The sequence below is a fragment of the Schistocerca piceifrons genome, chromosome 1 (genome assembly GCF_021461385.2).
Source record: "Schistocerca piceifrons isolate TAMUIC-IGC-003096 chromosome 1, iqSchPice1.1, whole genome shotgun sequence".
Lineage (NCBI taxonomy): Eukaryota > Metazoa > Arthropoda > Insecta > Orthoptera > Acrididae > Schistocerca > Schistocerca piceifrons.
Genome location: NC_060138.1, coordinates 676,932,515 through 676,945,258, shown reverse-complemented (window position 1 = coordinate 676,945,258; position 12,744 = coordinate 676,932,515). Strand labels below are relative to the sequence as shown.

The 12,744-nt window shown below is 37.5% G+C and overlaps 1 protein-coding gene across 3 annotated transcripts in view; it reads left to right on the top strand.

The window, feature by feature from the left end:
- LOC124709089 (acylamino-acid-releasing enzyme-like) overlaps nt 1-12,744 on the top strand; it is a 126,541-nt gene that overhangs the window by 89,389 nt on the left and 24,408 nt on the right. For all 3 annotated transcript variants that reach the window (XM_047240748.1, XM_047240740.1, XM_047240755.1), the window contains one exon: nt 6,102-6,239. In XM_047240748.1, coding sequence (XP_047096704.1) covers nt 6,102-6,239 — 138 coding nt within the window. The remainder of the gene's footprint in view (nt 1-6,101; nt 6,240-12,744) is intronic.

Genomic DNA, 12,744 nt, shown 5'->3' with positions numbered 1-12,744 from the left:
GAAACGCTTCCCTGTTGGTTTTTGAACATTTTTGAACACATTTTAAGTTGATTTCTGTATCAATCATAAGTTGATTTTTGAATGCGTGATGTCTGTCAGGAGAATCCTATTACATCTAGAAATCAACATTCCGCAGACAAAAGGGGATGGGGCTATACGAGCTGATCGGAGTAAAGCTGAACGGATGAATGCCAATCGCTGTCTGATTATGTGGTTGATTGGGTTTGCGAATAATCAGCGTTGTTATAATTACTACGGTATATTGATAATTTTCACTTATGGACCGTCTGACAGCAACTGAATAAAACACAATTTTAGTGCCATACGCGTTTCGCCTTTATTTTCTGCAAGGCATCATGAGTGGCCTGGAATATGTACATATGTTAGCTATTTTATTTACATTTTTGTCACTGTGCCTATAGGTTATTGGTATTTCCTATTAAGTGGTAATGTTTTGAACTGTACTTACAGGCTGCGTAGACAGTTTGTTACATATTATGTAAGAAACTGTCTACGCAACCTGTAAGTACAGTTCAAAACATTACCACTTAATAAGGAAATACCAACCACCAGAACTGTTTATAACCTATAGGCACAGTGACAAAAATGTAAATAAAATAGCTAACATATGTACATATTCCAGGCCACTGATGATGCCTTGCAGAAAATAAAGGCGAAACGCGTATGGCACTAAAATTGTGTTTTATTCAGTTGCTGTCAGACGGTCCATAAGTGAAAATTATCAATATACCGTAGTATTACGCACAACTGAGGAGGACAGGACCACAAAAGTTGAAGTTGTTATAATTACTTGCGAAATCTATAGATTCAGATTACCAGAATGGAAATAAACGACTGACAGGAATAACAGGTGAGAAAGATTACGTATTATCTTCTCGGTGTATCCAAGAAAATAAAATTTTGACAGAAAATTTTTGGCCAGATCGCTATATTAGTAAGGACCAGTTGTACAGTCCCTGGCTAGCAGCCGCTTACATTCAGTATTGGAAGTGACACGGAAAATGTGTTGCACGAACATGTAATAGCGCCTAACCAGAAAATAATTGCAGGGTAATTAAAACTGTGATTTTGGCAGGGTTAGTGAAGTTAATCGTCGAACAAATTTTGACAATGGCAGGAATAGCTACAGAAATGGTGATGACAAGACATTTTGTTAGAACGAAGAAGGAGAAGAAACAGGGATATCACACAAATTATGGCAGAATAAGACGATTCCGAATTTATATAAAAATTTCGTAATACTACTTTTCGATCTCATGCTTGAGAAACCGGATGCGTATGAATGAAATGTGAAACTATTTCCTAACATAAAACTTTTTGCTTGTAGTAGGCCAAATAGGCATTTGAAATTGATACTTTGTGAATTATATTGTCTTGTTATATAAATGGCCATGTGTACCAAAACAATCTCATTTAGTTGGTGTGTGTTACAAAATTGCTGCAATATTAGAAAGGCCTATTTTGTTTTATCTAGCAGTCAGTGACAAAATAGATGTAATCAGATCGAGAAACCATACCATTCTTGGGTATTATTTGTGATAACAGCTTTTTCAGTATTACATAACGACATTTCGATTTTTCATGTAACAAAACATTTGACGAACTTTGATGAGGTAATAGGTTCTTTCGCAGAAAGGAAAGCACGCCATGTAAAGCTGTTGTAAGATTAGAGAGGAAAAAATGGTAGGAGCTAAGGGTTGAAGAAATGTGTAATTTCTTGCTTATCTCTTGTCTTTATTAGTTTTATGTATCCTATATTTAATTTTATATCACACAAAACAGCTAGTTATTAGCTAATAGGCAATAAAGAGTGCAAATTTTCTGAAGAGTTCTCCCAATTACAAATAATCCCATCCGCTATTAATTGTGAGATTTTTTTTTAAGAGGGACAGGATGTCAAACCGGCCAACTGGGAGCAGGAGAGGCACCACAGGACATTTCAGTTTCCACTGTCCTGAATGTAGTTTGATGGCATCCATTACAAAATATACACGTTTCAATTCCACAGAGCAAATTACAGTGAATTGCGGTAGAAGAATGCTTTACGAAAAGACGTGGCACTGCACTTTGGCATACTTAAAACCAAATAATATGTCTTACATTTCCTCGAACATACGTGTTTTATGTTTCAGACTTTCCAGAAGGATATGCGCTACAAGATGAACATATTTTTAAAAATTTGTTTTTTTAGTATTGACCTGGTTCGCAAATATCGTACATCCGGGGCTGATGCACAGAGCAGCCTGAGTTATAGCGGTTAGTCTCCATGTGACCGGTGTTTACATTTAGTGATTTTGCTGTTTCCCCCTCGTTTACTCTCACGTCAAATGAAAACAAAATGGATATCTGTGACTGGGAGCTATCAAGTGAATTAAAATGCATTCACATAATTATGGAAGGCTAAAATATGTCATTAGTTTCAGATTTTATTTTATTTCCACTTTTCTGATAGTCAAACATTAATCGCCTTGCAGAACAATGAAGTTATTTTTGGCTGTTTGCTAAAGAAATTTGACTTTTATAAACTTTTCACCAGAGGCAGTCAATGTATTTGAAACGAAATGTTTAATTCCACAGTACTGGCTAGTTTCAACTGTTCGCTGCAGTTCAGGTGCACGTTTTCATCTTCTAGCACATATGGCATTTTGCCATAGTAAAGAACCAAACATAATACAGTACTGGTGCTCCAAGAAAATTTACATCCGGAATAGCCCACTGAAAAGCTTAATATCAGGTCGAAGTCTACGTCATTGGGAATCTGAATATACGAATGTGCACTTTAAGTATGCACTTTAAATGTGCACATTTTAGTATGGTTCACGAAATTCCGATGCTCTTGGAGTATCCTCTGATGTCTTGTTTATTTTATGACATAATATTTTACACGTATGTACATACGGGCTTCCTACGTCGTGATAGCTGTGCAAGTGCAGTGTTGCCTGTTATCTGCGCTCTCTGACAACTGCTGAAACGAACCTATTTCTAACAGGTCGCGGGAAAATATTGCAAATGGTGGTTTGAAAAGTGTTACTTTCAAAGTAAATATCCTTTTACGCAAGTTGAACTATGTGCGAGAATGTACCATGAATTTATTAAATCACAGAGTGTTTGACTCGCATTTAAAAATCAACTCTATGATGACGAGCCATTTAGAAGAATTTCGAACCCTGAAGATCAGACATTTATGTCATTATTAAAAATTTTACTGCCACATTTGTGTGACATATCTTAATTGTAACACGCGTAAGAAATATCAACATTATATGCGAAAGCTTAGCTTCTCTTGCAGCTTATTAACCTTAGAGACCAGTTTTATATGTGAAAGTTTTGCTTTCCTCTTAACAACACTATGTATATTAATTTAAACTATTAACTTGCCCTGTTTGTGTGTTCGTGCTACGTAACAATGATGTTGCTGTTGGCTAACTACATCACGTGTCCTATGCTCTGAATATCTGCTGCCATTGGCTGGTGAGATCACATGACATGAGCTATGACTGGCTTACAAACGTGCATCACAATCTCGATTTCAATGATTCGGAAAGTAACATGCAGTGTTTGGTGGAATTCCAGTGTATACTTTCGTAATACGAAAATACGCAGTGTACATGTTGCTGCACATCAAAGATATTTCCAAAACATGCCTTTTTCCCTGAGTTTCGTTTTCTGAAGTGCAGGGAAATTCTACTCCCGTGTATAAAACCATTACCATTCAAAGGATTGATAAGGGAAAATATACTGTCACTTAACATGGAAAATGCGTGTTTTTCACTCGGGAGAAAGTGTATTTTTAACTGGGAAACCCGGGATTTTTTTTTTCCTTGTCCGCGTATACACCCTGTCATCAAGCTCCCCAAGAAAGGAGACCTATCAGTTTGTAATAATTGGAGAGGCATCAGTCCCAAGCAAGATCCTCTCACAAAATATCCTAAATATGATAAAAGCATATGTAGACAAGAAAATAAGAAGAGAACAAGCAGGATTCAGGAAAGATTACTTTTGCACCCAGCAGATAAACACATTGACAATAAAAGCTCAGTATTCGTGTGAATACCAATCACCACCGTACATGCTGTTTGTAGACTGAAAAGGTCTTTGACAGTATAATTAGATCAAAAGTATGGCGCTCACTGCAAACTTTTTGAATTCCCAAGAATGTAATTGCTCTTGACAAGGTTGTGTATGAAAACTACACATGCCAGGTTCAACATCAAGGTCTGCTTTCAGAACCAATAGCAGTGAAAACAGGGAGTTAAGCAAGGCTGCATGCTCTCACCAATACTGTTTAACATAGTACTGAATCTTGTAATGATGAAAGCAGTGAATAAAGTGAGGGGAATAAAATGGAGCAATGGAACACCCCTAGAAGACCTAGATTTTGTGGATGACCTTTGCCTTCTATCCCACAGCCTTAATGTCATGAAAGAGAGACCAGAAGATCTGACATTTGTGTCGAAGAAAGTCGGTTTGAAAATTGATACCCAAAAAACAAGCCTTGTGGATAAATGATACCAACACTGCAGAGCGTGGGAACCAGGATGGGAAAGTTTTGCTACTCTGGAAGCATGATTACACCATAATATGGTAGTGCACAGAGGACATTAACAGCCGCATCAACAAAGCCAAAGGTGCTTTTATGACTCTCAGCTCTATCTGGAGATCAAAGGAAATAACATTGAGGATTGTACAGCGGATATTTGAATGTAATGTTAAATTTGTGCAACTTCCTGGCAGATTAAAACTGTGTGCTGGACCGAGACTCGAACTCGGGACCTTTGCCTTTTGCGGGCAAGTGCTCTACCATCTGAGCTACTCAAGCACGACTCACGCTCTGTCCTCACAGTTTTACTTCTGCCAGTACATCGTCTCCTACCTTCCAAACTTTACAGAAGCTCTCCTGCGAACCTTGCAGAACTAGCACTCCTGAAAGAAATGATATTGCGGAGATATGGCTCAGCCACAGCCTGGGGGATGTTTCCAGAATGAGATTTTCACTCTGCAGCGGAGTGTGCACTGATGTGAAACTTCCTGGCAGATTAAAACTGTGTGCTGGACCGAGAGCGGAAGTTTCGTATCAGCGCACACTCTGCTGCAGAGTGAAGATCTCACTCTTAAAATTTGTGCGTCTGTATGAATGTGAAACACAGGAAGTGTCAAAGCAGCTAATCCATAAGCTGGAGACAGATGTCTAAGGCATATACTACAAGTATGATGATGACCAAATGTCATCTCTAACAAATCAGTCTGGGAAAGAATCAACCAGAAGCCAATGGAGCAGCAAATGAGAAGCAGGAAGTGGTGATGGTTAGAACAGGAGATCAAATGAACATATTGCTGAGGAAGCACTTTATTGGATACCGTAGGGACGCCAGAGACAAGGCAGGCCCAGTATAACTTGGAGACAATCAGGTGAAGCAGAATGTCAACAACAAGGAATAGGATGGGAAGACATGAAAATACTAGCAGAAGACAGAACAAGATGGCGATCCTGTGTTGCAGTTGTATGCTCCACATATGGAGTTAAAGGAATTAATTATAATAAGTAATAAATTATTATTTATTTTCCATGAGAGGAGGTGATTTACCTGAGAGTGCTATTGTTGCAACTTTGATCTGCCATGTTAATGTGAGGAAAGGGAACTACATCAGAGTATACAATCATGACCACAGAAGATGCATTTTCTGTTTACGTCAGACACCACATTTTCTGCTGCTGAAACCTGCGCTTTTTCGTTTTTGTCATCTGGCAAATCCTTTCATGTTGCACATCTTTTCCCTTGGTGTAGAGCATTGCAAGGAAAGAGGACTCTGAATTAAGGACGAACTCTTTCCTTGCTGCATCGTATGTCGTACAACTGGCAGGTTCTTTAACATTCAAGAACCTGTGCAGCATGTAATATAATTTTTTTCCATTTAAATTTTGCTTAGCCCTTTCGTTTTCTCATTTGTAATTAGACATTACTTTATATTCATTGTTATCTTTATGCAAGCAAATTTTCCAATTTTAAGTTTGAAGCTATAAATGAAAATACATTTCTGTTAATTATTGTATTACATAATTTTTGTATTGGATCTTGCAGAATCATACTGTGCTATTTATTTTGGTCCAGAGAGCACAAAGGAGAAAGAAATACCATTAATTGTATGGCCTCATGGAGGACCACACAGTGCCTTTGCCAATGCTTTCATGTTAGATGCTGCACTTCTGACACTTCTTGGTAAGTTATGCTCTATGTTGATTTGTATGAAAATGGATTCTTTAAAATATGCTTTTATTTTATTTTGCTGAAGTGACCATTTTTTACTAAAAATACCATAAAAGTCCCTACACATTAATTTCAATTACAAAGGAAAAGCATGTATAAAAGTAATTGCTTAATATTGTTTCCTCTCTGTTTTGCTACTGCAACTGCTTGTATTTGTTGAATGACATGATTTTTTGGCAGTGGCACTGGAAAATGGGTGTTGACTTGTTACTTAAAGTGGAATTGAATAATGCAGCTGAAGTTGCTCTAATCTGATTTTAATGTCATTGTATTGCCACATTACATTTAGGGTAATCATACAGGTGTGGTTGACGGTTTCTTGATTGAAAGATTACAAAATGCCCTACACTACAAATAGTGTTATGTAATGAAATTTGGAACTGAAAAAGAAGCTTAATGCCATTTATGACAAAAATACAATATGATTGACATTTAAGAAACATTCAAATGTTCCCGTTGTCTGAATGTAAAGAGATAGTATATTGACACAACAGAGCAAAGAGGGTTCAACATAAGATACAGCTAGAGAAAGGTGGTGGTATAACAGACAGAAACTAATATAAACATGTTAAGATGCTATAGATCAAACATTGTCAGTACGGTACTTAATAATTGCAGTAATGTCAATTATTAATATGCAAAACTGATTAAATGAGCTGCTTAAACCTGACATGGTATCAGCTCTGGAAAAACATACTATATGTAAGATGTCTTTTTTGACCCCAAAGTGATTCTAGCAACTGTAAGGTGATAAAATGTAAAATATTACCACAAATATAATTATTGACCTATTGTGAAACTCATGCACATTGTTAAAATTATGCTTCGTTGTTGCATGTTGTAAGTAAGTTAAATATGAGTAGTATTGTGTACTACCTATGTTTGAAACATGGAAACACATATGTTGTTTTAGTTCGTTCTTATAATTCCAAAAATTATTTTAACACACAGTATTCATTTGCTACATACTACGTAAACGATATTGTAATTAGGTAATATGACATGTTTTATCCCTAATAAGGAATTTTGTTAGAAATAAACTTCTATTCACTCTCCACCTCATACGGTGAACACTCATTACACAACACTCTTACTCTGGCATGCACTATCAAATTTATTGGACAAAGTTGATTTGTCTAACATATTGGACATAGTGTGTTAGGGAACTTTTGTCAAATGTAACCTGTTTTCCAATTTATTTAAACAAGTTTAGTGCCTCGCCTTAAATTTGACCAAAGAAATTATTAGGCTTCTGTTCACTGCATGGAGAAATGTAATTGCTTGGAATGCTAGCAATGCTGCAGCTGTCTGACATGTTATATCTATCAACATGGCTTTGAAATTTACTTGATGTCTCGCATCGACAACGACACTGACGGATGTATGAGGCAGATGAAGCTCTGTATAACTTGTGGCATCCTGAATACAAAAATAAAATAAGAAAAAAGTGAGAGCTGTAAAAAAAATTGCGAAGGCTGTTAGCTGTGAAATATGGCCACAGTGTACCCTGAGAATATAAAGGAGAAAATCTACAACTTTTGTAGAAACAATAATATTTCTTTGCGGCTACAGCATGTGCTAATCAGTTACTTTTCTTCAGACATTCCTCCTTAAATAGCTTCACACATTTCTGGTATTACTTTCGTCAGTGTGCACTGTGGTATTAGTGCTATATTGAAAACTAGAGTAGCTTTCTCCTTTTACAAGAAATCTTACTGTTACGGTAAGTCTTTCTTCTGCAGATACAGCATTTCTGAAGTGAATGGTTCTACTCTGCAATATGAGGAGCGACTTTCATGAGCACTTATTGAAATGTAGTCTTGTTTATGTGCAAATAATTTTCATACGACTTAACGTCCTTGATTTCTAGCTCCCACAACAAAATTTTGTTTTAATTATCTTGCTGTGAAATCCAAAGCTTCATTCATGTATGTTTCCTTTTCTTTTTGTTTTTTTCTGCTCATCTTCCAAATGCGTTAGCACACTGGACTCGCATCCGGGAGGACGACGGTTCAATCCCGCGTCCAGCCATCCTGATTTAGGTTTTCCGTGATTTCCCTAAATCCCTAATTCGCTCCAGGCAAATGCCGGGATGGTTCCTTTGAAAGGGCACGGCCGATTTCCTTCTCCGTCCTTATCTAATCCAGTGAGACAAATGACCTCACAGTTTAGTCTCTTTCCCCAAACAACCCAACCCAACCCCATCTTCCAAATGCAAACACAATACAGTTGTAGTACACACAACTGGAGAGCATGGTAACAAGTTGTGATCTGCCCTTCTGAAACTCTGACAAAATATTGAGTGATAGTGTAATATCACCTTTTTGTGCCCTGTCAAAGATCTTTGTCCAGTATTTGATCAAATTTCTTTTTCCAATAAATTTAATAGGGTAAAGGCCCGTTACAGACAAACCTGTAACACTCATAACCTTGTTGATTCGCTTTTGTGTCCCTTGACGTTGGGCAGGTGTCACACAGTTTTCATTTCATTTAAATTTGGATCAAAGGAATCACACTTCATGTGTTTATTTTAAATGAATTATTATTTGTTTATGAGACACATTAATGCAGTGAGAAGTGTCATGTTTTGTACTTGGCTCATTTTATACTTTCACTGTTAAAATCTGTTCAATTTCATACGTCATTCTGGTTAATGCTCAGAAAAACTTACTCAAGTAGTTTATTTGATGCCTTCCACTCATTAACGTTTTTTTTTTTTTTTTTCAATTTTACAATGTTTATTTGGTCCATTAAATAGTTATGACCTTAATTAAAGGACATAATCAGGAATGCTAAATGAAATCAAAATAAAATTTACTTACAAGGCTTCATTCCTCTGTGCAGTTAAAACAAACTGCTGTGTTTCAAAATTCTGTTCTGTTGGCAACCAGATGGTTCCACCCTGGTGATTACTCGGTCACTGTAAGGATGTTGGACACTGTGTGTTCATGTTGTTCAAGAAGACTTACAAGGAGGCCTCCTTACATCATATGGCCCAAATGTGAGAAATTTTATTATTTAAATTTTACAAAGAGGCCAACTTTTTTAGCTTTTTCCTTTCCACTGATGCGACCTGTTCAAATCATTGTCAGCAAAGCTGTCCGCTAATCAAATCATGCTGCAGGATGAGAGACTAATCAGAGCCATAGGTGAAAACTGTATTGCTCCTCTGTTCTCAGATGTCACCAGAGTAGACTCTAAATGGCGTAGTCTTCTTTACATTTGCATTTCCTGTCTCCTCCGAGATGGGTCTAGTGCTACGGGAGCTATCTTCTTGTGTCGTCTTGGCAATCCTGACCAAGTAGCAGAAATTATTTGAAGGAAGGACTCGGATGATTTTTACTGTTTATGACATTCTTAAGATGATCTATCTAACTGAAGTTATGAAAAGAAAATATTTGCTGTTATTGTGTTACAGCAAGAAAAAGCACAGTTTTTGGTACATGGTATTTAATACAGTAACACATAAGATACAGTTTGTGTGTAGCACTGAATGCATTGACTGGGCAACAGTAATACAGTGCAAAGAATAGGCTGCGAACTCATTTGTGATTGCGCAAATAATGCTGTTTTTCGGTGGGCCATCAAAGTGCAGTAGGGGGCTGACCCAGGTTGCCTCTATAAGCAGGCCTGTGAACTGTATAGACATGTGCTCTCTGAAATTGCAGGCATCTTGAATGAAGTTACAGTTGAAGTTGACATTTTATCGTATTGTTAACTTCAGCTGTGAAGTTAAGTCTAGGACGTGCAATATTCCATATCAGCCCCCCCCCCCCCCCCCCCCCCCCTCGCACTCTCTCTCGGTGCACTTAGTGAGCTGAAAAATAAAATACTGGTTTTGTGTTTGTCATTGTTCATTTACCTTACAATTAATAATGCCACATTCTAGCTCAAAATATCCATCATCTTTGTTGTCACAAATGAAAGCTGACTGTTGTCACACTCTGATCTTTCTTACCTGTATATCCATAAGTTGTGTGGGTGGCTATTATGAGGATTTCCAGGCAGCATTCAGGACAGCTGATAACAGCCATATGATGTCAGAGACATTCTTTAATAACAGCATTACCCAGACAATACATGTGTATTATGGCTGTCAACAGCCAGTATCCAGCTGTCCATCACAACTGAGCAGCACGGAAGAAGGATGATTGTGATTTTCATTCAGCCAACATTGAAATATATAACTAATCTCTTCTCCCTGTGAGAGTTGGATTTTGTGTTGCCTGTACATTAAAACAGCTGTAGAAGAAATTGTCTTTCATCTTTTTTATTGAAATTTTGGTAATAGGAATATTTACCACTACTTGGAAACAACTATTTTAATCCAGCTTCAGCACAGGAAAAGGATTATACTTCCATTGGTAGTTACCACAGCATTAGTCTCAGCTCCATAGGGAAGAATGCATAGTCATCTGTGAGGATGATCCAAATGGAAACCTTAAAAGTGCTGTAATCCTTTTAATTGTAACAATAAACAAAAAACTTACACATCATTTTTTGACATAATCTCCCTGACTTGAGTGCACATATTACACAACTTCGGAAGTGCGTAGTTACCACAATGAAAGAATTCTTTTGGTCACATATGTAGCCAGATGGGCACTGCAGTTTTCACCTCTTTGTCACTTCTGAAATTCCTTCCTCCCATTGTTTCTTTGAGTGTACCAAACAGATGGCAGTCCCTAGGAGTGAGATCTGGTGACTGAGAATGATGTACCAGACACTCAGATTTAATTTCCTGAATAATCTCAACTGTCTTACATATGTATATAACCAGGGTGCCTATTCTGTATCTTTCCACCGTTTTGCCAATCGTTTTGGTACACAAGAGCACCGAACGGTCTAGTACTCGAATTAGACTCCCTGCATTATTCAGTATGCATTTCGGTTGTGATACTGTTTGGGTCTAGAGAACCGAAGCGCTGTTGTCGGTTCGTGTCGTGCAAGCCAGTCAAAAGCAAGCGACCACAGATCCGCACATGCGCACTGCAGCGCGCACAGCGCCATGAACACAAAGCAGCTAGTAGACAACACAGGCGCGCTATTCTTCCAAGTACCGAAAATTGCGTTTACGTTGCCATAAGGCATGACGCCGCATTCCATCGAGCTGACGTGCACGCCTTAATCACCCTTGCCTCCTCCTTAACAGTATCAGGCGCAGTATATTAATTTCCATGATTCTCAGCTGAAATGCATAAAAATTTTTACATGTTCCATGCATGCATAATAACGATAGCGTATTTGACTGTATTCTGCAGATTGTCGTAAATGCCGCATTATGTCATCTTATTCCCATTCACACTGACATTGTGTTTTGGATTTTACGTTTCGGAAAATGAGTTAGGAATAGTGTGTAGTACCACATTGTACTAATACATCTATAAAAACACCCGAAAAATTGATTCTGAGAGTTTCAAAGAATAAGAAGATAAACAGAATGTGCTTATAACTCGCTCCTAGAGATCCAAATGATTAAGCAGCCCACTTCCCTGTATCAAACGTCAACAGTTTGGGTCTTAAAAACAAAACTGAAAAAAAAGGGAAAAAAAAAGCATTTTTGAGAGCTCTTGCAGTCTGTTGAAGTTTATAACATGCATCTCATGAATGAAAATGTTTCGTATATGGTGCTACAGTCTAAGAATATTATGGCAGAGATCTTTCATCTCTGTCTAGTGTGGTTGAGGATTCGATCACAGATAAATAATTGTGCCAAGCAAGATTATGAAGATGACTGCTGCTAGTTACATTCCCAGTAATTTAAGTTGTGCTCTTAGATTCCTGTCTAACCACATACTCAGAAATCGCTACGTATTTGGAAAAAATGGTGAATTATTTCAGACAAGAAAAAATATAAAGGTCACTGTCGGTTGTTTCACTCACAGCAATTTCATCTCCAACAATTTCATATTTCGTATTTTAAACACACACAAATCACGAAACCATTACTGAGGAAGTTCGCTCTTACATGTAAGTAATAACGAATATTTCAGAAAAATATTAACTTAACGAATAACAATGTCTCAGAACGTGCTGCATATATGTAATCATTCACAGTAACAACCTAACCTAACCATATTTCTACCAAAGGAAAATAGTCTATTATGAACTCACTTTCCAACTGGATGCGTCTACTGGTGATTCTTTAGTAGCACAATCACTAAATCCAAAGCTAAAACCGCTAAATATATTTAAAATAAGAAAGTATAGGTGTACATAAACCACAGCCCACTGATCGACAGGGCCAGATCGAAATCCAAAACCTCTCGGTACAATTGTCGTAAAATCGGTGGGAGAACCATTTGGTCACAAGTCTCAGAAGCTTACTGAATAGGATATTTCGATAAAGAACCAAAAATGACGCCACTACCGAGACTAACCTACCACACCGATCGGTATGAACGATACAGAATAGGGCCCCGGGTGTTGTCCCACTATGACAATACTCCTTAAGTCA